Below are 26,826 nucleotides of genomic sequence, written 5' to 3'. Positions count from 1 at the left end.
GCCTTTAAATCTGAAAGTGCACAGGGTGAAACTGTATATTCCTTTGAAACATTTGGAGGGGGAGTGATAAAAGGTTCAGCCTCTCTATTGATCACTCATTGACTTCAGGAGTCTGTGGGGAGAAGAAAGCAGGGCTGCCGCCTTGCTGCTTGTGGGATGTGCAGGCTGTTTTTCTGCAACGCCTGGTACTGCAAACCCCCTTTCCCTGCTGAGTGGGCTTCGGAAACCTGGGGTGGGGAGCGAGGGATGCTCCTTCTCACGCCTGCTGTTGGTCAGACAGGGAGAGATGTGCCCCCCAGCACCTCCCTGTCCCTGTTCCTGCCTAGATGGGGACCCGCTGCCCAGCGCCATGAGGACCAGCCGCTGCAGCCACCTGCCTGGAGTCCCTCCGGAGTGCCCGCGCCCTCCAGCCCCCGATGGCAAGAGCCTGCCTGGCAGCAGCGGGGGCCTGGCCACCAGCTGTCCCCAGTATGTCATGCAGGTGTCCTCCAAGGATGGGCAGCTGCTCTCGTCCGTCGTGCGGACCCTGGCCGTGCAGAGGTATGTGGGGGACAGAAGGAGGAACAGGTCCCTTCCCGTCAGGTGTGATCAAAACCCCCATCCCAGCATCACAGTGATCGTGCTGCGGGATGCATCAGCTTCCTAAAACACTTGACCAGCCCCCGGCATGCTGAGCAGCCAGACAAGCTGTTTCTAGCATTAGTGTTGCAGCTTCAGTCGTCAGAGTGATTGACCTTTCTTTCTGCTGCTGGTTTAGAGAGGCAGATTAGTGGTGAAATATATTGTTAATCTATGCCTTTGAAGCATGCTTCAGGCTGGCTTTGTTCTCATTAGATGCAAGAAAGAGTATTCTGATGTGCTTGGCCTTATCCAGACTTGATGCTTGGGTCAAAATTAAATTTGTCTTTGCTGGTGGTGAGCTGGAATGACTTCATGGATCTTAAAGCAGTGCAGAAGAAATACCCATCTGCAGCCACACAGCAGGGATGTGTCTGGCACACATCTGTTTCTGTCCCAACTTGACCTGCCTGTGGGCTGTCCCAAAGAGAGGGAAACCCTTTCCAGAGAGAGGAGGTTTCTGTCTTCATGTTCTTTTCTGGAGTCGTGGCCCTGCCTTCGAGGCGATACAGGGCAAGGTGCTGCTCTTTCAGCAGCCCTTTGCTGCCCTTTGCTGCTGGCCAGTGAAAACAATACTTAGGTCCGAGGATCACCAAGAAGTGCCCAGCTGAAGCAGATTTACAGCCTCCATGGTGCACTTTTGGGTTTCCTGAGGTGGCTGCACCGCTGCTTTGTGAAGAGCTGGGAGATACAAAATACAGAAGGACTTGGTCGTCTGCCTCTCATCTGCCACTCTACACTTTTCCCCTCCCTAATAAAAGAGGTGTTTTATGCAAGAACAACAAAACACCTTAAACCATTAGCCCACCAGCCTGGATTACTAGAAGGCAAAGCAATGCAAACACAGAGAGAATAAAAGCTGTCGCCACAACCCTTGAGCACTGACCAGCAGTTTTCTCTCCCTCTCCTGCAGCAGCCCCTTCAATGACCGGCCCATTTGCAGGATCTGCCACGAGGGCAGCAGCCACGAGGAGCTGCTGTCCCCCTGCGAGTGCACGGGGACGCTGGGGACCATCCACCGCAGCTGCCTGGAGCACTGGCTGTCGTCCTCCAACACCAGCTACTGTGAGCTCTGCCACTTCAGGTTTGCAGTGGAGCGCAAGCCCAGGCCACTGGTGGAGGTCAGTACGGCCCTGAAATCTGAGTTTTGGCCAGAAAAATCCTGCCTGCTTCCGTGCAGGCATCACAAGGGCTCTGCGGGTCCAGTGGGGTTTGGCAATGTGAGGGTGGGAGCTCAGGGGAAGGGTGGGGTGTGACAGAACCCCTTGTTTTGGAGGGAATCAGAGCAAATTATTAGAGTGGGATCAGTGGGTTTGCTTCACTGCAAGCCCGAGCCAAGGTTTTTTTTGCAGCAAATTCCTGGGGTGCCAGCCAGCTTGGTTGAGGGTGGAAGAGAGGCAAGTTGCAATTTCTGTGGAATGCGGGACAGGTCTCTGGACTGAGAGTATTAAATATAGGTCAGAAATTTATTTATTTATAGTTGCTTTTGGGAGGTAACAAACTTAGGAGCCTTGGAAACCCAGTTTGTATGTCAAGCCCACAAGAAGGAATAGTTCTTGTTCAGTGTCTGGCATGTTTTGACATTTGTGAGTCACCTTCTGGCCTATTCTTGCCTATGTGCCAGACTTGACAGAGAATTGGGCAATTGTTTCGCCTTTATCATTGAAAATTTAGTTTTTGCCAACTATAGATAGCAGCTTCATGAAGTTTTCCAGGTTTTAGGGAATTTTTGGTCCTCAGGAAAAGAAAATAAATCAAAACAAGTTCACTCTCTTGACACTGTTAATGACCTTTTTCCTCCCTTATTTTATTTTGGGAAAAGATGAAGCAAAGTTGGGGTTTCTTTTGGAATAAAAAGTTAATTTAAAGCATTTTGGCAAAATTAATGAGAAGAACTGTTTTGTGCCTGTTGGTGACACAGGCACCTATATGCAGAACTTGGGTTCAGGACAAAGTGTATTTCCTGTGCATCTTAATTGTTCCTTTAAATTGTGTCAAAACTGGTGGGAGGAGGCACAGTATTAGAAATGGGTAGGGGGAAGCAGCATTTTGTTTTTCTCCTGCTCACAGGGAAGAGGACACAGGACAGAGCTGACTGCTGGGAGGTGGGTCAGGGGATGAGCAGTTCAACACTACCAAAATTGCTTTAATTGAGATAGGCATGCACATTTTGTGCCTAAGCCTAAGGATATCTTCATTCTTCCTCAGGATGCCCCCACAAAAGGTACAAGACATGGCATTTAGCACAAGTCCTGCACCCAGAGCAGGTCCTGGCCAGCTGTGCTTGGCTGCCTCTGGGTTGCTGTCTGGCTCTCCTCTCAATCTTTGGTGCAAGAACGATGCCACTCTGCATCTGCCCACTGAGAAGAAAGACAGGTGATGCTGAGGCATCACAGTTTAATTGCAGAGCCCATCTTCTGGAAATTTCTCCCTTGTGATGGCTCCTGGTGAGGCCTGTGCTGCACAAATTGGATGTGGTGCTGGCCAGAGCTGCTGATGATGGAAAGAGTTGAAAGCAAAGCTGACCCTGCTCAGGATGGGGTACTGTGGTTGCTTGATTGTTCCCTGATGAAATGAGGCTTCTTTTTGGCAGAAGCAGTAATAAGTAGTAGAAACAGCAACAAAGACATTTAGAGTAATAATTGTAAAACTGCCAGTTTTTTCTGTTTGTTGAGGACAAGTGAAAACCCTGAGCAAGAATATTTTTGAAACATAGCTGAAACATAGGTTTTAGCTTTACAACTCATTATTTTCTGACTTCTCAGCTACTTACACCCACAGTATTTTAGTGCAGAAATCAACAGTTGGGTGCAGTTGCAGGAAAGGTCATAAAAACCCACAATCCTTTGTGATCTTATAAAGGCAATATGTTTTCAGTTTAGAAGGAAAATGAAGGTGTACTTTCAAAGCTGAGAGCAGCAGAGATGAGCTGTATGCCAGCGGGCAAATTAAGCAGAAAGATAAACAAACTTATTGATTTCTGTAAGTGTAATTTTAGTTTATCCTGGACATTTATACTTATTTAATACACAGTGCTTTGAAATGCAAAAACCTCCCCATGCAAATAATTGCAGCAAAAATCTGAAACTTCCCAAAGCAGGACTAAAGCAGATGCAAGCTGCCAGATTCCCTCATCTCCTGTGTCCTAAAAGCACCTCCATGCCTGTCACTCTGTGTCACCCAGAGTGTGAGGACATGGAAGGAGGTTTATCAGGCATAGTAGGACCATTTCTCACAAAAACCCTACTGTAACATTTGGATGAGTGACAAGCCAAAGTGGCCACCTGCTTTTAACACCACAGAGTGGGTAGGTTTTGGGGTGGGGTGTCAAAGTTCTCTTCGTTTAGTGAGGTGATTAGTTCTCCAAAGATTCCCCTGACCTAGATAATGGGAAGAGTAAATGGTCCTCCTCTCACTGGAGGTGAGTGATGAGTTTTACCAGCGCATTTTAGTAGGTCAAGAGGGGCTATTGTACTCATTAAGTGATTTATAGAGCACAGACTCTAAAAACCTATCCAGTAACTCCTCAACAGGCCCTATCTCACAGGGTGAATACATCCCATTCAGGGGTCAGTGACAGGTAGTAAAGAAATGCTCCAAGCAATCAGTCATAATATTGATCTTTTCTCCACGAGATCTTCCAAACGGGGGGGGGAGGGGCGAGGGGGTGGGGGATGTATGTCTGACTATTCCAAAATGTATTATACTCTCTTTCAAAGGGCCAAAAAAAATTCCACAAAAAAAAAAAAAAAAAAAAAAAAAAAAAAAAAAAAAACCACCAAAACAAAACACCACAAAACACCCCAAAAAAACCAAACCAAAACAAAAAAAAAAACCAAAACACCACAAAAAAAAACCTGAAAAAAACCACACACACACACACACAAAAAGAAAAAACCCAACCCCAACAAAACCACAAAACCAAACAAACTCCACCAAAAACCACACCAGAAAAGCCCCCAAAATCCCAACAGGACAAAATAACCCCAAGAAAACAAAAAATAACCATGCTATTATGTTTTCTCCTCATCCCTCACTAGATTTATCACTGTTTTCTGGTGGCTTAGGCATGGGAGTGGAAGAAATCTGTTTCAGTGGGAACAAATTGAGGCACTTTGCTCATTTTATCTGGAAATATCATATGTGAATTTATTCTTGCTGTTAGCAGGAAAGTCTGCAGCAACAGTGAGCTTGAAATGGAGTAAGTGGTGTGGCTGATGGCTCAGACAAATTCCTTCCTCCTTCTGTCCATCCTTGTGGAAGCAGCAGAGGAGTTGACAAGAGACAAGTCTGAGCTCCTTCTTTGCCTCTGTGTATTTTTGTCTGGGGGAGAACCTTCTCCTTGGAAATGCACAAAGTGCTGACTCTTTGCTGCCCAAAACCCAACCAGTGCAGCAGGCAATGGTGGTGCAGTCTGTCAGGCAGATCCATCCCCTCAACAATAAATCTGTGGTGCTTCTTGGCTCATTTCTGGTTTTGAACTCACGTTATTGTCCCCAGAAAATTGTGTTTCCACACTGGGTATGTGCATCAGGCACTACGGTGGTGATTAAAACCCTCCTTCAGCATTCACAAGAGTGCAAAATTCAGTCAGAGGAGTCAGGGTCTGAACCCACCCCTTCTACCCCCTGACAAAGGAAAGAGAAATCTATTATGTGGTGGCTGATATGCACAGAGCTGATATTCCTTGTGACAAGCCAGCCAAGGACCTGAAAACCAGCACAGGGAAATCTAAAGCTGCAGTAATTCCATTACTGACTTTTATGGACCTTCCAGTTTTATATAAGCTGCCTTTTTAATTCAGCCAATCCACAGGAAAAAAAAATCTGCATTAGGAATGTGTGGTATTATTCATGTAGCTGCTTTTGCTGTGTTTCAGCATAAAGATTAGTCAAGCTTTATGTAAGTATTATGTATCATCTTCATTTCAGTTTCCACATTGCATCTGTGTTGCTTCCATTTGACTCAGTGCAGAAGCAGGCACGAAATGCAGCAGTACAAATATATTTATGTGCAATAATAAAATGTTAGGGAACAGCCAGATACAAAATAAAAATGGTATAAGAGTATTATGTGACCATGTAAGTCAGGCTTGTATTGCTTGTAAGTTACTTACATGTTTTAAACCAACCAGGATTTGGTATCTGTTGGTTCACTATTTTTTTTTTTTTTGTAAACAAACAGAAAGCACTTAATTAACAATACAAAGCTCATAAGCAAAACAGCATGACTAGGAGAAAAAATAAAGTCAGGATAATTACAGCAATATTGGGCAGAAATTAACTTCAGTTTTTCCCTGCTGTGTTGCTGGCTATACAGCCTATATGAGTAAGGTAAAATAAATTTAAAAACCCTCTAAAATGTACACCTATGCATGAAGTATTATAAATTGAAACCTCACGAAGCCTTACACTGAAATATGAATTAATTTCCTGTGCAAGGCTTTGAGTCACGATGTTTTTATCTGTTGGGATTATTTTTACTTATTTTTCCTCTCCTCTGTTCAGTGAAGCACGTCATTAGCATTAAATTACTGTAATGAACAGACACCCGATTTGCTGCAGGTAGTTTATAAAAGGATCATGCCTCAAACCAGAAGGAAAATAAATGGTTCTTCAGCATAGTCACCTACCAGGAAAACTTTCATAAATCAAAGTTTGGAGGAACTGCAGCTGTCCATACAGTATATTAGGGCTGGGAGTAGATAATTAAGGTGTGTCCATCCTCCTTCCTTTCTTGACCCAAAAAGGGCAGATTAAAAGTGCAAGGTGATAGAGACATTTATGTACCTAGTTGTCTTTTGCTGTGAAAATAATCTCCCTAAGACCAACTCATGCAGGGAGGATTTGAAGCAGCCATGTAGATCTCCAGTAGAAGTATGTCTGAGTTAAAGAAAGTATTAAAAAAAAAATAAAAAAAGTAATAAACTCCCCAGCACAGATTTAAAACCATAAACTCTCCAAGATGCATTTTTTTAAATGTATTTATTCGTAATGGAGTGAAATCCAGAGACCAAACCATTATGCTCTTTCTCCTTTAAAGAGAAATTAGGTAGCTGTTTTATGTTCCCTGCAGCAAGGATTTGCTACAATGCACAAATCTTTCTTATAGTACTGGCAGCAAGAGTGCAAACAACAGCAACCCACTCCCCGTAAAAAAATAAAAGTTTAAATCACTTGTCAGTGAACAGACTGGTTCAAACAATCACATCTGTAACTGCTCATTCCTAAATTTATAACAATCAAGGGCAAAAAAATCTCAAGGAAAGTTCCCAGAAGAAAGTAGCTGAACAGTCAGATTTGCTTCAAAAATGAGCAAGATAGGGGAAAGATGCTGGAGTTTCCAAAGGCGCAGCTTCTTTTGTTTTAGACAATGGGTTTGGTGACTTTTCTTTGGACATCATGGTCCTGTAAAATAGCTCTGAATTGCCCAGTTGTCATCTATCTCTGTCCTTCCTGCTGGCAGCATTTCCTAGCCCTGACAGGAGCCAGTCAAAGTTTACATTTTCTAGGAAAATAGAAGTGGTAGGATTTAATGGATCCGTCTTTATTTGAAGACCTATCAAGCCTTAATTATCTATCATGTCTTTGCTTCCCATATATTTGAGCTTGTAGATCAGGACATTTACAATGTCTTGAAATAAGTTTTGCCAATAGCAAATCTGCTTTGCTTTTGTTTTAAAATTTGAAATGTTATCTTGTTGATTTTCTCGAATGCATATTTGTCTGCCTAACTGGGAATACAGTCATCCAAAACAGAAGGAGAGCATTGCAAATACACACTGATAGAAAGAAACACAGCTTTTCCCATCGTTCCACCAAGTCCTTTTTTTCTTGACACATCCTGAAATGCTTTAACTGATACAAGAATCTCCAGAACTGTAAATTAAAAGTGGCTAGTAGGAAAACACAACAGCAGTGAGCCAGACTAATGTTAAAAAATCATACTATTGTGTAATTGGACCTGCAAGACATTTCATAGGCTTTTATAGTGCCATTTAGCAAGCTCTGCTGTTTGTTTTCACCGCCAGAGAATTACTAATCCTTTCTAAGAAGCTGAGTGTGTGCAATCCAGAAACATGAAACCACACCTATGAACCACTGCATTGATGCTGCTTGGTGGAGCATTCTGTATCAGAATCAGAGGGTGGTTTGGGCTGGAAGGGACCTTAAATTCCATCCAGGGCCACCCCTGCCACGGCAGGGACACCTTCCACTGCCCCAGGCTGCTCCAAGCCCTGTCCAGCCTGGCCTGGGACACTTCAAGCAGTCCATCCATCAAATCCATCTCTCCCCAGTTTAGACAGAAGGCTGTTCTGGGAGACTCTTTTTGCAGAAAGAGACTCTGGGAGACTTTTTCCAGAAACCCAGGTAAATGACATCTGTAGCCCTTCCCTTGTCCACTGGTGTTGCCACCCCACCAGTGAAATCCACTGGGTTGGTCAGGCAGGGCCTGCCCCTGGTGAGGCTGTGCTGGCTGCTCCAAATCCCCTCCCTGAGCTCCATGAGCCTCAGCAGAGCTTCCAGAGGGTCTGTCCCATCACCTCCCCAGGCACAGAGGGGAATTCAGCTGGGTGTTCCCAGGCTCTTCCTTTTCCCTTGCCTTCTTTTCAGCCTCCTGGGATCTCACCTGACTGCCAGGACTTTTCCAGTGATGGACAGTGGCTTGGCAGCTCCCTCAGCCAGTTCCCTGGGGAGCCGGGGCTGCATCCCATCAGGTCCCACGAGCTGAGCATTCCCAGGCTCCTCAGCTGGCCCTGAGCAGGGTCTTTCCTTCCAGGGCAGAGCCTTTGCTCCCCAGGGCCCATCCTGCTCTCCATCCACCTGGAGGGCTGGGAGGAGAGGCTGCCATTGGAGGCTGAGGCAGAAAAGCTCAGCTTGGGCACCTCAGGCTTCTCCCCATCCCCCGTCACCTGTGTGCCAGTGTTGTTTGGAGTGGGGAAAAACACCTCCTGTGCCCTTCCTTTCCTGTTTAATGAAGGTCTAGAACGTCCTGGTACTCTTTCCCCCTTTCCAGGTTCAGTTCCAGCTTCACCTTGGCCTTCCTGACCCCAACCCTCCACCACCTCTTAGAGAATTCAATCTCTGGACTCTTCCCAGCTCACCTGTCCTTGCTTTTACTGCCTGTGCATTTGTTTGCTTCTTCCCCTTTCCTTTGGCCAGCAGGTCCCCAGTGACCCGTGCTGGTCTCTTGCCTTGCCTGCCCAATTTCTTGCTCCTGTTTTTTGGCTGGCAAATGACCCAAGGTCTAAATTGAAAATTGAGTTGTGGTGTGACAGTAACAGCCTGTGGTGATCTCCTCACACTGCGGAACCAGCCTTAGGTCGTAGCTGTCTGTGCTGTGATTTACCCTTTCTAGAAAACAAAACAAAACAAAAATTAAAGTTTTATCATTCCTTACAATGGAAAATGTAATCTTTCCCCTTTCAGAAACACTCAGAATAATGCAAAATTTATTTGCTATTTCAAAAAGAACGCTTGGCTCATTGAGACATCCACATTTCAAATATTTCCTGCAATTTGAGTTAAAATAGGGGTTAAACTTAAGTAAGAGCAGACTCATTTACAAATATGTGCCACGATATTGGCACAATAACATTAGAGAGATCAAATAATTTTGATTTTAACTCTCAAATACACTCTTTGAGACCAAAGAAACATCTCTGTGAGCTATCACCATGGCCTTTCTAAAGGCACCTGCTGAAGATAATATCACTGTGTCAGTAACAGAATGTTTGATATGAGGAGGAGACCCAAAAACTGAAGCATAAATATTTTTTCTTCACAAAAATGTAACTGTCAAATGTTTGTTTTCCTTGGCAAAACATTAACCTAGGAAAGTTTCAAGTCACCCAAAATCTTTCATGACACTGAAAACAAGCATATCTACCATTCTAGTCTGGGAGATTTTAGTTTTTAGTTACATGTAGTTAAGCCAAGTTTCAAAACATTTCACTGAAAAATGTTAAAATGAATATTTCAAGTAAAAATAGTGTCAGGAAAAAAAACCCCTCAGATGCAATATTTTGTGGATGGGCAATAAATGGGAAGTGGAGGAGGAATAAATGGTCCTCTTGGTCTTCAAAAATATTCTTCATTCCAGAGAACTATTCTTTAAAAAAAAGAGGTAATATCAGCCTTTCAGTGCTTAAAGCCAAAGCCAGAATGCTCCCATTGGTGGCTGCTGGCATGAAACCAGAAACCTTAGTAATTTCCATCACTTCAGCTTGTGTACAGCCTGCTTCCACCAGGACTCACTGCTGAGCCATCAGAGTGAAAATGACAAAACAAACTGATGAGTTTTGATGTGCAATGAGCTATTTTTTGCTCAAAGGACAATGCATTTAGGGGAGATAATTCCTTCCTGTCCTCTCCACCCAGCTACGTGGTGTAGCTCCAGTAATGTTTGAAATCACTTCTCCAAGGAAAATGAACTGAACCAGAAGGGGCTCTCCAGCAGAAACAGATTGTAGCCTTAGGATCTGATCAGGAAGAACACTGTGCACACACTTTACTTCTACTTTTGTGAGTCATCTGATTGAAGTTAGACCTGCAGAGATGAGTACTTCCAGGATCTGGCCTTTGGCAGTGGTGAGGCAGCTCGGAATCGTGGAGGTGTTTTACAGCAGTGCTCTGCTGGCAGCTCATTTTGGTTAGGATAGATAAATTCTGAGCCTCTCCAGGAGTTCTGGTTCTTGGCTGCAGCTTGTTCCAATGATTTCCTTCTCCAATTTCAGCTCTGCTTTTTGAAGTGACTGCAGCAAATCTTTCTCTGTGTGGGGTGGAGGAGCCACAGGTGTGCTCACAGTGTTTTGTCAAGTCAAATGCAGTGCATCAAAAAATCTCTTTCAGGATGTAAGCAAGTTCCTTCTCAAAACTATGTCAGCTTTTAAGGGTTTTAGCCTAAGCTGCTCTTCTTGGGAGGCTGCTCCAGAGCTGGATCTTCTGAAGGATGGGGATATTTTTTTTTCTTTATTCTTATCCTAAATTTATTTGGGGACAACTATTATCCATCTGTTCTGAAGCCAGCCTTAAGTCCCTTACCTTGAGTAGCACTTTTATTTCACTGATGGCCCCCTTCAGTTCTCCCTTCTGGATTTCCTCAAGATGCATTTAGACTTTGTTGAGATAAATGTTAACCCCCATCTCTCTGAGGTGCTGGATTCTCAAAGGGTTTCTTGACTTGTTTCAGTCATGAGCCAAGATTGGGTTTTGCATCAGGTGCTGTGCTTAAAGTTCTTGAAATATTTTTTGCTGCCATTGCTGAAGTAATTTCATGTCTTGTTACTCCAGCTCCAGTTACCTGTGGATCAGGAACAGGGAACACTGATCACTTTAAGATTGCACTTCACAAAATGCCTGGCAGGCTAGAATTTTACTTCAAACATGACCCTTTTTATAGCCTCTTTTTTTTTTTTCTTTCCCCATCCTCCCTGCTCCCCTAAATGGAAGTTATCACTCTGAGAGTCTGGATTTATTGCAGAAATAATTGGGCACATTGACACATTTTAATAGGACAGATTTCAGGGTGTCACAGTGCAGATCTGACAGCTTCATCTGGCCTTACATCTCCTTCTTGGCCAGCAGGATAGTCCATAACATACTGTCACAGTAATTAATCAGCTCAGAGCTTTGTTAGGATCCCTGTGTGGGTATGAGTTGCACAAAAGGATCTGCTGACTTAGCTTTTTAGCTATAAAGTAACTTGACAGTGCCCATTCCATTCCCAAAACAAATGACTGAAACCTCAAAACAGAAGCAGATTTTGAAGCAGGTGGGTACAGATTCAGGAGAAAAATAAGTGCTGTGGCTGAAATCTGTACAACCACTGAAATTGCTTAATCTTTGCTTTTGACTTATGCTTCAGAGCTAGCTAATGAAATCCTTCCGGCTTTTCGAGGCTAGACTGTAGAATTGTGATGGCTTTATTATTTAATACTACTCTTGCCTGTCACAGCCTCATCTAATATTTGAATTGCTTGGGTTTTACTCTTTGTGCCACAGGGCACCAGGAGCAGGGAGCCATCAGCCTGTGAAGCAGCTCCACACAGTTTTAATCTGCTCAGACTTTCAGTCAGGTTTGATGGCACAGTTTAAAATGCTGTCTTAATTCAGGTGCGCTGCACTGTGTGTAGTGACAGTCACAGGGTGGGGATAACAGCACGGGCCTTGACATGCATGCTCCCTCCCCTGCATTCCTGATGTTTCTTCCTCCTTACTCTGAACTGGGAACTATTTCTTGCACTACCTGAGGTGCACGGGTGCCAAAATTTCAGAGTCTGTCCAGGGAAAGTGGTGAACACCTGCAATTCCTGTTGAGGTCAAGGAGAAGTGTACAAATGCCTGGTGTTTCTCTTCCAGGTCACCTTTCAAACAAGTGCTTTCCACAAAACTTTTTTTTTTATTTTTCAGATTTTAAAACCTTTAAAAGCACAATCTCTGCTATCAGGTGCTTTCAGTTCCTCTTGGTGTTCCAGTTTCTTGGTGGTTTCACATTGCAGGAGTTCCTGGAAATGGAAAACAAGGGGAAGACTGCAATCAGTCTTTTCAGAAGCAACCACATACAACCTGGAGCTGTTGTGCATAAACCCTTGGGGGTGTTTATAAATAAATGTATTGGAAGCTCCAAGGAAAGTAGTGTGAGACTTTTACTCACTTTTTAGCATTCCTTTTCAAGCTACAGTAAAATAAAGAGGTGTTCAAATGTAAATGTATGTCCCCTTGTTTTGCACAAGCTCTGCTGAAGAAAACTCTACTTACAGCCTATTGCTGTTCTCCGCCTCATACTGATGGGGTGGAGGGGTGAGGAAATGGCTGTGTGGGGATTTAGCTGCTTCTTGGGGTAAACTGACCACAGCTGGTTACTATCTCTCCTGGTCAAGGAGAGGAAAAATACAGTATTGAGCCTCCCTCTTTAATTGGCATCTTCCCTTACAACTTCTTGCTCATAGTAATACGTAGCTGGTTTAAAGTGCTTTGTACTTACCTAGCATTTCAGAACCATTCAAGCAAGTTAAAAGTCTATATCCTGCAAAAAAAAACAAAACAAAAAAACAAAAAAAAAAAAACATAAACAGACAAAAAAACCAAACCCACCAAAGTTTATGAACGTATTTTTTGCGTTCTAAATTCCTGAGTTGTACATGGGACAGGGCTTCTACTGCCCTGGGGAAATAAGAGGACCAAAGTGTTTAGGGATGCATGAGCCTCATCTGGTTCTGCTGGCCCCAAAAAAGGATGCTGTAGAGCAGGTTTGATCAAATCCTAAAGCTCACACTGCCAAAAAGTACAGGGCTGGGTACTTCTCCTGTTCAAATATTGACTTGTGTGATGAGGTTTGGTTTGGCTTTTTTTTTTTTTTTTTAATCAAAAGACCTCAATGTACTGTTGTAGGAACTTCTTTCACCTCTGCTACCCCAAATCCTGTTTATGGAAATGTGGGTGTGTGGACTTGATAGCTGTTCAATCCTAACCTTTGCTTCAGCAGCTGACTTTCAGGCACTGTGTTTCTCAAGATTAATACCTTCTTAATAAAAATAACCTTGTGTGCATTGAACTCTGCTTAAATGTGGGGGTATCTGAAAGCAAGTTGAAAATGGCTTTGCAAATGTTATGAGCAGAATGTAAAAAAAAAAAAAAAATCCTAAAATAGCATGAAAAATGTTAAAATATTTTCTGCACGCTCGTTTACACATTAAGAAGGGAGTTTTTCAAAGCAGCCAGTGGGCAAATGCAAGGGGCTACAATACATAAAATACTTCTCAAGGCAGCCTTTACCATAGCTAAATAAATGATACGGTGGGTACAGATAAAGGTGGACGCCCAGGAAACAAGGGGGAGAAATTCAGGCCTCTAGTGTTGCCTAAAAACAAAGGAAAACCTTGCAAACAATATTAAGAGAGGTAAGGTAAAAAGCAGTTCTTTAATGAAAGATTTCAGGTGCACAAAGTGGAAGTATGCAAGTGAGTGATACAGGATTTCTACAATTTTAATAAGGTTAATTAATTAGTATATTTAGCAGGCACATGCAATAAGAGACTTGTCCTGGGGTCTGCCCCTTGGAGTTGGTCCAGCGAGTTGTTTGCTCTATATTTTGTGATGAAAACCAAGATATCCTGGTTAGAAGTTCTCTTCTTGAGAGTGAGACTAAACAGAATTCCAAGAACGTGTTAGAAAGTGTTGGCTTCTCATTCTGAAATGTGAGAGGGGGCAGGAAAAGTGTCGATGATGAACAGATACAAGAGTTCGTGGGATGCAAACTCTTATATACTATTTTAGGGAGGCTAGTAATGTGTACTACAATGATTGGGTTAAAGATCACATAAACAAACTTATGCATTTTAAACATCTCTTGCTTGCAGAAGTCTGGTGTAATTTTCTTTTTCTGGTAAACCTGTCTGGATCTTGCAGTCCTCAAAGTTCTTTTTGCTTTTGCCAAGGCATGGTGTTATCAAATCTCCTATGTTAACCCGGTCCAAAGCCCATCATCTGTCTTGTGTCCCTCAATATTCCAACATCTCCCCCTTTCCTTTCGACCAAAAACACCCCTTTAATGGCTTTATTAATTAATCTATGCACAGATTGAAAGGTATCATGATTAATAAAATTATCACATACATACCTATCCTAAAAAGAATCTTGTAGTTAAAAAACTCCAGCCACTAAAAGGCTCAGGCTTGATCTTTATAAACTAAAAACAATCCTAATGGCAGCTGCATTACTGTATTTAGAAAGACTGCCAGAAGCATAATTGTACCAAAAGGTTTGATTCTTTTACACGGGGTGATAGGGAGAAACATTAAAAAAATTTTAGACTGATTTCTTCCCGTGTATTTAAAATTAACATAAAAGTCCAATTTCACGGAAAGCAGGAATGCTAATTCTTGGGGTTCCAAGGGTGTTTCAGGAGGGTAAGGGATCAAATTCGATGTGATTTGATTTGCTTTCAACATTTTTAGTGTAAATATTAGTGTAAAGCTCTGGAGGAGCTATAGAAAAGTACCAGGAGCTATGGAGCTATACATTAAAAACCTACAGATCCACCAGAGGCATCCCGGGGGACACCAAAAGCCGCGTCCTGCGCGTGCTCCGTGTTCAGTCCTCCAAGGGGTGGCTTTGTGCTTTGAGCTGAGGGTAAAACATCCTCCCTGTGCTGACACCTGCCTTGCCTGTGTTGTGCCTGTGCAGTGGCTGAGGAACCCGGGCCCCCAGCATGAGAAGAGGACTCTCTTTGGGGACATGGTGTGCTTCTTGTTCATCACCCCGCTGGCCACCGTCTCCGGCTGGCTGTGCCTGCGAGGAGCCGTGGACCACCTGCACTTTAGCAGTAGGCTGGAAGCTGTTGGCCTCATTGCACTCACTGTGGCACTCTTCACTATTTACCTCTTTTGGACCCTGGTAAGTATCAGGGCTTTTATTTGACTCACGGGGAAAAAAAAAAGGGAAAAAGCAAATGGGAAAATTAATCGCACAGAGCATTGTGGGGAGCATTGCTTCTGTTTGCCTCCTTTGCTGGTGAGTGCAAAGTGCACCTGCAAGAAACCTCTTGTTTCCACAACATTCAAGTTCCCTGAAACTATCTGGAACACCAGAAAGACAGCTTGCTTCGGGGTAAGGATTCTCAAATCCCAAGCACCAGTGGGGACAGCCAGGAGGGAGGCAGGGAAGTAGCACGGGGGGAGTTCAAGACAGATGCTGCAGTGTTGGAACCCTGGTTACTGAGAATTTTGGACTTTCCATGCTGAGCCCCAAGCGAACACTGCATTTGACCTGAAGCCGTGGAGAAGGATTCAAAAATTAAATGAGAGAACTAAGGTTATGAGTGTGTAATTTGAGTAAAAGTGTGTAATATCACATAGTAGAAAACTTAGGGTTTGACATTTTACAATATAGTAATACATATAAAACAAGATAGAGATTTTAGGGCGGAGACTAGTCCTTCTTTTTCATGAGTTTGGGTAGTATTGTGTAATTAGATAAAAAAGTCCACACTGTGGGCCACAAGGAGTAAGCTATTAAGTTAAAAGTAATTTAAATGTAATTTCTTAATTAGACAGTTTATCCTTAAAAAACCTTGTAAAGAGAGAGAGACAGCTCCATTTTTAGTTTGTTAGAGTGAAGTCCTATAGAACTCACAGTTTGTGTTACTGTAATATAGATAAAAAGTAATAAACATCTGAGTCTGAACAAAAAATACCATTTCACACATTTAACCCCAACCTTAACAAAAAAACCCCAAAGAATCCACACTACAGGAGGGAGTTTCATCAAATGTGATGTGCAAAGGGTGAAGGCACAGCACACATACACAAAAAAAAGTTTTAGGTGGACAACCTGGCTGCCACAGAGGATTCAGATTTTATTCAAATTCAACATCTTACCAATTTTACAGTTCAGAAGTATTGGATGTGGAGAAAGTCAGAACACACACATGCCCAGGTCTGTAAAAACAGAGCTGGCTTTGCAGTGCAGGTTAAATTGCATCCTGCACCCCAGCACGAGTCACTCTCATGCCAATCCATCCTGAGAGCCACTCGCTCGCTGTCAGGTTGTTTATTGAGATAATTTACTGGCCCCAGTGCACTGGCCCAGCAGAAAGGAGAGGAGCACAGGGGACAGCTGCCAGAAAGGGTGCTCATCAAGCCATGGTGTAGCAGCTCACTGAAAAGCCCGGGTTGGTGCTGTGCTTGACGTTTCGCAGCTCTTTCTGTGGAGCGGGGGGAGCAGGGTGGGTGCAGGGGGGCAGCACTCACAGCAATGCACTCAGATGGTGCCGGGCTGTGCTGATGGGGCAGCAAAAGCCCAACCTGCCCGTGGCATGGCCACATCCCACAGGGCCAGCACACAGCTCTGTCCCTCACTGGGTACGGCCATACACATTTGGACCCGTGTAAGTTGCTGAGGAGGTGGCTCTTTTAAAAAACTGCATTGGTGGAGCAAGAAGCCCCCCTGTGCTGAGCCCTGAGGAAATGGGGATGTGAGGGGAGCACAAAAACCCTACACTTCCTCACAAGGAACCTGTGAAAGGGAAATCTCATTTGCACATTTGTGAGCCCTGTCTCACCCACGGAAGAATGCAGGCAGTGCTCTACAGGAGGGAAAGCTCAGAGCTGTGCCTCAGCCTCGTGCAGTTCATCTTTTTTTGTTGTTTCTGCTTTTCTGTGAGGCAGCAGCACTCTCCTGAGACAGGCCGTGTACTCCAGCAGTGAGGCCACACTTGTTTTTCCTGCAGTGCTGGGTGTAGATGTGCCTGGCAGGTATGCAAGCAAATGTTGTTCAAATTTCCTTTGTGTATGGCTGTCTTAGAAACCAAAATGCCAAACAATTTACCTAACACACTTAATTCACCATCACCAAAATGGTTGGAAGTGGTTAAGAGGAATTTTTTTCAGGTGGATTTAATTAGCTATGACACATGGACTTATCCAGCCTCGCTTATTAAGACTACTGCAGCATCTCAACTTTGGTCCCTATCCCTGGGTGTCGCATTTGCAGAGTAAGAGGCAAAAATCCCTTATATTCACTTTATAAATTTTACCCCTTCAAAAGCACACAGAGAAATGTGCTATTGGCTCTTGGAGAACATGCTAGTGATAGTGAGCCTGATGTAAATGCACACCTTGGTTGATTTAATCAAAACTCACTATCTTAGATGCTCACTCAGTTGTGGACAGCTGTAATTCCATTTTAAATTGTTATTTAGGGCAGTAGGAGATGGATGGGCTAAGGAAGAACTGTGTTAACCTGAGAAGGGCAAGGCAGGGAGGCCTTTAGGGGAGTGAATCACCAAATTATTGAAGCTGGGAGGCACAATAACTCTCCTTTCAGTGATGTAGGAAAGCTCCAGCCTGGGTTTGCCTTGGGGAGGGCTCCAGGCTCCCCTTGTCGTGCAGGAAGGAATGGTCCCACACGCAGAAGTGCTAATTTCATCGAATTCTTCAGCAGCACATGCCTTGTCACTTTCAGGAGTGGGAGAATGCTGTTACATAGCTATGGCTGTGCAGGGAATAGGTTCAGTGCTGTGTGGTAAATTACACACAAGATGATACAATATTCCTTTAGGTCCTGGGGAAATTAAGAGAATGAAACTTTGTTTCACTTCCAGTAAATCAGCTTTGCTTGTCTGGAGGCAAAACCTGGCATACAGATTATTTACACACCACAGTTATCCCAGTGAGCAGTGAACAGCAGGGATGCTATTTCTGGCATCCCAGAAGCTGTTTTATCCCTCTCTCTAAAACAGAAAAGTTTTCCATAAAACACTGTTACTTTTTACTCTTTATTTTTAACACTGATACACACCAAAAAAGGTACCTGGTCCTCCCAAGAAGAAAGCTCCAGACACAAAAAGGGGATTGTTACTTAAACTAAGAATTCAGGGCCACACTTTGCTTTCCCTTGTGCGACATACTTGCCTGCAAACGAAGCAGCTGTTACTCAAAGAACCTCATGTTGTGCTGCTTGAAAACCCAAACCAAACTCCAGCTCACTCTCACTGCATTTTACAGGGCATCCAACTTTGCAGATGTTGGGGTGTTTTCACCCTCCTCACTACTCCAAGTGACTTCTGCTGCTCCTGCAGTGTCTTCTGAGAAGGGATTTCTTGTATTCCTTCACACACACTGCTCCACAGAAACAGAAGATGCAGGATGCTTTCCTTCAGGGGGAGGAGAGGAAGTTGAAAGTTGGGGGAATCAATGTGAAGAGCTGTCTTTGCAAAACTGCTTAGTGAACTGTGGGTTCTCTGCTTGTTTTTTCTACCTCTGTTGAGGCTGGGATTGAAGGCACTTGAGACGATGGTTCATGTTCAGACTCAGGTATTTATTGTTTCTTATCTATGTTATAGTCTCATTACTGTGAGTTCTGCAGATTTTTATTAGCAAGGTACAAAATGGCTATCTCTTGTTACAAGGTCTTTTAAGGGTAAAATATCTAACTAAGAAATAACACTTAAATTATTTTCTCTTTTAACTTAATAACTAATAATTTGAAGCCTGGAATGTGGACTTTTTTGTCTAATTACAAAATACTACCCAAACTCATAAAGAAAAAGGAAGAAGAAAGTAAAGAACAACAACTTTTCACTACCTTAAAACTTCTGTCTTACTTTATATATATTTCTATATTCCAAAACCCCAAACTCTAAGTTTTCCACCCTGTGATATTACACATTTCTAACTAACTACACACTTATAACTTTAGTGCTGTTAATCAATTTTAGAAGCCTTCTTCACAGCCTCAAGTTAAATGCAGTGCTCTCTTGCGGATCTCTGCCTTTCAGCACAGGAAGTTTAAAAATCTCAACATCCAAAGTTCCAGCTGTAAACCAAAGTTTTATATGTTTCCTTCAGATGGCTGTGAAAAGACATAATTAAAATATATATATATATATATATTTAGCCCTTGTAGGACATCACTGAAAGGTACATTTCTTTAGTTAAAAGCACCCTTTTCGCAGTAAGGAAAGGATATGGTGCACAAGGCAACTCCTGCCCACAGCTCAAGAAGAAAACAATCATCACTTGGCACATTTCTCTCAAAATTTACTGTTTGTAGTTTTTTTTTTTTTTTTAACTGCACATATACATCCTCTTACAGAGCTACAACTCCCACAACTGTTGGCTGCCACTAAAGCAAGTTGTAAACTATTTTTTAAAAACATGAGGCCTAGCTACCTTGCATCTCCACAGCAATCACACATTTCTTTTCCACATAAAGGTTGAAATTACCTGAAAACAGCATCAAAAAACTTTCTGAGACAATCTAAATTGAGCACGTTGTCAGCTCATTGGCTCTGTGCAAGCCCAGCTTTGATGCTTTCAGCAGTAAAGCATTACAAGGTAGAACACACCACCCTGTGCTCATCTGCCTGCAAACAACTACACTCTTAGTCGATTTAGCAACCTGAAACAAGAGAAGATATCCCAAATTCTCATTCCAGGTGTGCCAACAGCTCTTGAGACAGGCAGAGGCAGGATGTCTGATTTTTCAGGCTGTGAAAAAGGGGGAATGAGAGGTAAAATAGTCACAGGCTGCTTTTCTCCTCTGCTGTGGTACCTCGGGGCATGGTGGGTCTTTTCTTTTCACCACTTCTCACCCATTTTGTGCCACTGGAAGGCATTTGGAGCCCCAGCTGAGTCTTTGCAGGGTGGCAGTGACTGAAGGCAGCTCGTGTCCCCTCTGTCCCCAGGTGTCCTTCAGGTACCACTGCCGGCTGTACCACGAGTGGCGTCGGAACAATCAGAGGGTGATGCTCCTCATCCCAAAATCAGCCAACGCCCCCTCCACCCAGCAGTCCCTGCTGGGCCTGCAGCCCCTCAAAAGGAGCTCCAAGGAGACAATCGTGTGATTTGGGGTGCAGATGCAAACTAAAGATGTTTTTTTTTTCTCAGACCTGTTGGGGTCGGGCAGCGTCCGGCACCCAGGAATGTGCAATTTGGATTTACAGACTGACTGCAGCGAGATAAATCACAGTCAGAACTCAAGTCATGAATGGTGCAGACATTTGTGGCATTTGCTAAGCTGCCAAACGTGTTTAGTTAGCAGGGGCCCTATGGATTCTGCAAATATGTTAATTGTTGCGTCATCAAGTGATGCAAACCTTTTTTATTGTTTAAAGTATTAAACGATGGTAATTAACAATGCAAAACAAGTTTAAAAAGTGCTTTGTTTTTATGGTTTCTTGTTCCTACAGTACTGTTTCTTTGAGCAGCTGGACAGTAACCAATATTTATTTCTGCTTCCTAAAGCACAGCAATGGCATTTCCTCATTTGATTTTATCTGCAGGTCTATTATACCAATGTTTTGATTATTAAAATCTGTGTGTAATGAGCTCTACAAATTGGCACATTATTTAAATGCTACAAAGTGATTAGAAAATTGTATTACCCATTTTCCTATTTGGCAGGAAAGGTCTGACAGGAAGATTCTTCAGTTATGAATCTAGCATGCGCAAGAAAAAAATTACACAAATTGCAATAATCTTCCTGTCAAAAGTATTATAGTATATAGCACTCAGGAAAAAAAAAAATATTGTACTTTTCCATGAGAAACTACCACATTCTTCAGTGAAGTACACATTCTGCTGGTATGAATTCAAAGTTAGCCAACATATCCTGCATTTATACCAGGCTGAATTTAACTCTACTGCTTACTTTTGTATAGGGAAAGCTCTGCATACATAATGAATGAGATCATCAGATAAGTTTTAGGAAGCAGGGACTCATCTTGCATGAAGAACAGCATTATTTTAAAGGAGCAGAAACTCCAGCTTGACAGGTAGGATTTGGCAGAGTGTGTGCAAACCCTGACCTCTCATGGTAGCACTGAGACAAAAAAAAAAAAAAATTAAAAATATGTAATACATAGTCTTCTATGGCAACCAAATTGAATTTGGAGTGTAAAATCAGACTTTATTCCTGTGTGACTTTATCTGCTTCCCCTTGGTTTTATGCCTAATTCATTCAGCAATTTTTTAGTCCCAGAAGAGACACACTTATTTTAAATAACTACACAAGATCTCATTACCAAATGCTGCTAGAAATAGAAACTGATACAGAGTCCCTCTGAACAGATGAATTTCGTAGAATTGTGCATGGATGGCAATACCACCATGTGCTTTGTTTTCCAAAAACTGCAGGAACTGAAAATCAAAAGGAAGACATAGCAGGAAGGCTAAAAATTTGTTATTCATAAAGTTCAAGGTATTATGGGTATTTACCATCAGACAAGAAGTTATTTGATGTTTTGTGTGTGCTCTGTGGGAGGGGGGAAGAAGCTTAGTACACAAAGCCAAATCTGTTAAATTTCTTTATTCTGTCTGTGGACCAGTCTAGCTGTGAGCATGTTATTTAACAATGTTCTTTGTAACTGTCAGTCATGGGGATAGGAGAATCATGGGGATATAAAGCAATAACAGCCTCATTCCAACAGAAAGGCACTTACACAACGAGCCAAGGTGTGTAGGAAAATCATGAACCTGCAGATCTGTACTCATCAGTCTGACAAGGCTGGGGTTGCTCATGTTTAGCTGTGAATAACTGCTTCTCTTCCAGAGAAAACTATACAAGGCTCTGGAGATAAGGATACCACAATCTGTGTGATAGCCTAAGCCCTGTAGTGCTTTATTTTTTTTTTAATACCTCTTCCCACAGGTAAATAATTATTTGGAATGAAGACAGAACACACACTTAAGCAGAATTTCAGATTTTTAAAAAATATCTGCTGGCCAGGGGCAAAGAAATAAAGCAAATCTAGCTGGGTCAGGATGCTGTCAGTGTTTTAATGCCTACACACATACTTTAGGTAAGCTATCTTCAGAACTTTATTACTGCTCTTGAATTCTTTGAAAGAATTGTTGTTCTTAATGAGTGCTATTGCTGGCTTTGCCTCATGAAACCAAAAATCAGGGTGATAGGGAATTAAATGGCAAAACATTCAGAGAAACATTTATTCAAAGGAAGCTGCAAGGTCTATGAACAGAGATCAGCACAGTGGCTTGGCCCAGCTCATTTGTGTGATTTCAAATTTTTTTTTTTTTTTTTTTTTTTTTTTGGTGTAAAGACATCTTTACTTACCTGAAGAAAGCATATCAAAGCAGACAGAGATTAAAACTATGATCCAGTTTAGCACACACATCACTAACCCAGTTTCTGTGCTTGATGCAGCAGCACAGCAGAACAGTCTGGCGAAGTCACAGTAGTGTCCCATGGATTTTCTTGATGGAAAAGTGGCAGGAAAAACCCAGTCAAGCACTTAACATTGCATTAAACCCATGGAAAAAAAGTATACTTGTATTCTTCCTTGTTTTTCCTAAACACAAGAACTGGGAGTTGAGAGATATTAATTCTTAATCCCACTTCTGCGCTAAAGATTTACAGACAGAAGGATCTCCCAGATGGGAGCTGATTTTTGTTCCATGAGTTGATGCTGTAGATGCCACACCAAGCCCAAATTTCCATAAAAAGCTGGATCATCACAGCAAATACTCTACAACAGCAGCAACATCCATTTCTGTCTGAACAAAAGTGAAAGACAAAATTAACCACAGCAGAAGCCGCAGCCAACAAAGCTCCTGGCAGTACAATGACACCTTTGTTATGCTCTCCTTAATAACAAAATTAATTAAAGAACATCATTAATAACAGGAGGACTGACCACCTTTTTATCTTTTTAAAATGTCACTCAACTTCTCTCTCGGCAACTTTATGCTTTCTTCTCATGCAGCTGACCTTGTCATTTACATTCCCTTTCCAGATAAGAAATTACATTGAAGGAACAGTATTCAACAGTACTTGAGCCAGTATTTTGAGTTGCAAATGATAAAAGCAGCCTGTTGTGATTCAGTGTGATGAGTGTAATGCAAAATGAGGAAGCTTTACTTTTTTTACATAGTCTTTTCCCTGCAGGACCCACCTATCACATTACATAAAGATTTAGAAATACCCCAGCTTTCTGTTCAGCTGGAAGGAAGTCACAGAATAACAAACAGTTATTAAAGATACTTCAGTTTTTGGTGTTTGGTTTTTTTTTTTTTTCATTACTCGACTGAACAGTTCTGCCAGACTGAGATCTCAAAATATCATTTACATTTCCTTTATGTAAACTGGCTTTGCACCAATACAATGTCACACAGGGCAAAGTGACAACTCTGCATAAAGGGACCTGGAGCCAACAAATGCAACTGGCCTTTGATGCAACGGGTATCATCAGAAAGGGGTTTGAGAACAGATACTGGGACAGACTCATGCACTAAGAGAGCTAAAGAAGCTCTCCCTTTGAAAAAAAAACAAAACCAACAAAATGTTAATAATTAAATATCTTTACTTGTTACTTTTTGTGAGATGGCGCTTCATTTAACACAGAACTGGTTAATTAAAGAAGCATTTTCCTTGCAAGCAGAACTGGGCCCTGTCTCTTTACTGCCAATTATTTGGTATTCAAAATAAAACTACAATGCAAACTCATAGAATCACACAATTTTTAAGGTTGGAAGAGATGATGCACCGAGTCAACCACTGACACAGCACTACCATGATGACCACAAACCATGTGCCACATGGTGCCACATCCACAGGTTTTTTGAACACTCACAGGGATGATAATTCCACTACTTCCCTAGGCAGCCCATGCCACCCTTCACTGAAGCCACTTTTCCTAATACCCAGTTTACACCTTGCCTGGAGCTGCAGGGGTTGTTGTGACCCGAGGGCAGGACCCAGCACTGCCCCTGGCTGTCCCTCACCCCACTGGCCTCATGCCATGGATCCAGACCTCCTGCAGAGCTCTCCTGCCCTCCAGCAGATCCAATTTAGTGTAATCCAGAACTCCAATTTTGTTATCTCCAAATTCACTGAGGGAACACTCCAGAACAGTAAAGATAAATAATAACCAGAGCTTGTCCCAACGCTGATGATGACACCTCACTGTTCCAACTCTGTTATTCCACATTTCAAACTTAGTTTCCCATGCATTTTCACGAGGCAGCTTTTTGAAAAATCAAGGGTTACACCTTTCAGTCCTTGACCTCCTTTCAGGTACTGAATCTTTTGCTGACAGCCCCTCCTCCACACCTGTTTGTGGCTAGGCTACAAAACACTTGTCCTCCCCCTTTGGTGTTGAAAGGTTACAAAACCAAAGGGAATTTTCTTTAGTCTGAGCGTACCAAATACTTTCCCAATAAAACGTGTCAAAATAAAGAATAAATATTGAGATCCGATGTCCAACATGCTCTTAGGAGCAACAACAAAACACACCAACCTCAAAAAAAAGATGCTGCAGTTGCAGGGGAAATCAATGTCACAGTTTAATTCCATGGCTTCTACTATTATGCAGAAAGTAAGACTTTCTTGCCAAAAATAATATTTTTTTGTTCTGAAAGCGCAGAACAGCTATGAAAACTCACATCCAAGACTCAATTTTTAATTGTAGGAAAATTCTATCAATCAATCACCTTAAGCTGAAATGTGCCTTCCTTTATTAATGCCCCAAATGCAGCTTTTCTTTGGGGTTAATCACAGTGTTTTTATCACACAGAATTCCTGTATTTATGCAAACTTGCTAAAAAGAAACCAGGAGACCAGCAAAAGGCTCTGAGCAATAAATGCACACCAAGCAAAACCTGAGACAAAATAGCTAACTTCTGCCATAATCCTGTGATGGAGCTAGCTGAGTATTATAAATAATTAAGTGTCCCAGCATTTCCTTGATGTCCCGGAAAGGCTAAATAAGCATTCATATCCATCACACACAACCTCCACTCCCTTTCTAAAAAATCACCAGTTATTACCAGTCGTCCTCTCTGGGACAGGGGCATTAAGAGCTTTTATTCTCCATCAACTACTTGATTTCTTTGCCTGGAGGAAAATCCTTCATGGTTATCACGTGGCCGTTTCTGTAAAAGCAGCAGCATTTAACTTAAAGTACAGATACAGCTTCCGGTTCAATCTGAATATGAAACCCAGTGTTTCACAGATAAAACCACCCTTTTCAGTCCAGAAACCCCCAGATTAGTATCAAAATGACACACTGATAAGGCAGATTTCCATGGAAAAAAATTAAACTAAGACCAGCATTTAAAATTGCATTATTTATACAAGGAAATTAATAATTAGATCTGTTGAACAGAATTTGCTTATTAATTTCTCTGCCCATATTTTGCTGTCTGCTTGGACAAATGTGATGTACGTATGTAAATCATGAACAAGGAAATACAAACCAAAAAACAATTTTTAGCACAAAACTGCTGTTAACAGCACCATAAAATAATTTTCACCGGTTTTGACTACACTTGGGTTTTTATAATGAACACTGGAAAAAAAAGAATGCAGTTCACAGGTTTGCTGCACAGGTCAGACCACTTTTTTCCTAAATTCTCAATCTGTTTCTCACAGGAAAGAGTGTATTTGAGCAGAAACATTTCTGGCAAAGTGTTTATCCACCTACAAGCAGTAAATTGCTAAAGAGTTTTCACCTGCAGGAGAATGTAATATGCATCTAATGCCAGAACCAATGATAATCAAGTTATGGAACTTGCAGTGAAGTGCAGGAAGTGTTGGGTTCTTGCTGTACAAGTATTGAAAAACAGAACAAGCAAAACAAGACCTCCACCTTGTGGCAGGATGTTTCACAGTTGTGTTTCCCAACAGTCCCTTCTCCTAATTTACATGAATTCCTGCCACAGCAAAGAAAAAAAAAAAAAGAAAAATTATTCTAAAATCTGCATTTCTCCCACTATCATGGAAGAACAGGCTCTACAAAAGCTAGAACCAAGAATTTGATCATGCAGGAAGGTTCCTACCATAACTTGAGAATTGTATATCAACCCCTCCCTTTCTACCTTCTGCTGGCACATGGTTGAAATGCCACCAGAAAAGGGGCTCATCCACGGTGAAAGACATGTAAAAAAAAAAAAAAAAAACTTAATTTTGTCACAAAAAGTCCAGTCAATTAAAAAAAGAAAAAAAATCCCAGTCAACTTCCAAAATTCTGGCCTTGCATTTGAAACAATACATTCAGGCTCTGTCAAAGATAACTATTTTACAGCACTTGTAAATTTCTCTTTATGTTACTGTGCTTGCTCACATTGCTTAGTCTGGTGCTTGCAGGATGCAGTAAAATCCAGTCCAGTAAGAACAGAACCATGAGCCAAGATGCGCACAAATGCAGCAGAGTGTGAATAAAGATCTAAAGAATTTATTTTCCAAATGTGAAGCAGTATCAGCCATTATTCAGAATAAATCTTTGCACCTCAAATACCACTGTTTCATTTAATGGATGTTTATTCAGCTTCAAAGCCCATCAACTTCAAGGATTCAATGCTCATTCAACTCTTAGCTCCGTTCTAGGAAAAACAAATTCCAAAAACTTTACTCTTTAGCACTGAGATACTTTATTACAATAGTTTTCAGACATTGGAATAATGTGAAAAGGACAGAAAAACTTTCAACACTGGTAAAGTTACAACTGTTTCCAATACAAATGTAGACTAGACTTCTAGAGACTTTGTTTTCTTACTAAAAATTGTAAACAAGTAAGGCAAGCCATATTAAAACAGCTTTCTAATTTGTTAGAAAAAAACCACATAAAAATTTAAGCTGGTAACACTATCTCAACAACACAACTACAAGGTGTAAAATGAATCCTCTTCCAGAATTAGGAACTCTAAACCAATCCCCAACAGCACCTAAAATACAAAGAGGTCGTAGCAAC

General features: G+C 42.0%; 1 protein-coding gene across 7 annotated transcripts in view; it reads left to right on the top strand.

Moving 5' to 3' along the window:
- The window catches only part of MARCHF3 (membrane associated ring-CH-type finger 3), a 57,700-nt gene extending 37,703 nt beyond the window's left edge, over positions 1-19,997 (top strand). For 3 of the 7 annotated variants that reach the window (XM_068175696.1, XM_068175695.1, XM_068175697.1), the window contains 4 exons: positions 327-540; positions 1,532-1,739; positions 14,805-15,014; positions 19,807-19,997. In XM_068175696.1, coding sequence (XP_068031797.1) covers positions 350-540; positions 1,532-1,739; positions 14,805-15,014; positions 19,807-19,965 — 768 coding nt within the window. In that variant the 5' untranslated portion in view covers positions 327-349 and the 3' untranslated portion in view covers positions 19,966-19,997. Of the gene's footprint in view, positions 1-276; positions 541-1,531; positions 1,740-14,804; positions 15,015-19,806 lie in introns of all 7 variants that reach the window. The other 4 variants (XM_068175693.1, XM_068175691.1, XM_068175694.1 and 1 more) reach the window with 3 other exon arrangements.
- Positions 19,998-26,826: the final 6,829 nt, after the last annotated feature.

Source organism: Anomalospiza imberbis, chromosome Z (genome assembly GCF_031753505.1).
Source record: "Anomalospiza imberbis isolate Cuckoo-Finch-1a 21T00152 chromosome Z, ASM3175350v1, whole genome shotgun sequence".
In the NCBI taxonomy this organism is placed as follows: Eukaryota; Metazoa; Chordata; class Aves; order Passeriformes; family Viduidae; genus Anomalospiza; species Anomalospiza imberbis.
The sequence above is the reverse complement of the archived record's forward strand: the minus strand, read 5'-3'. Positions and strand labels throughout refer to the sequence as shown.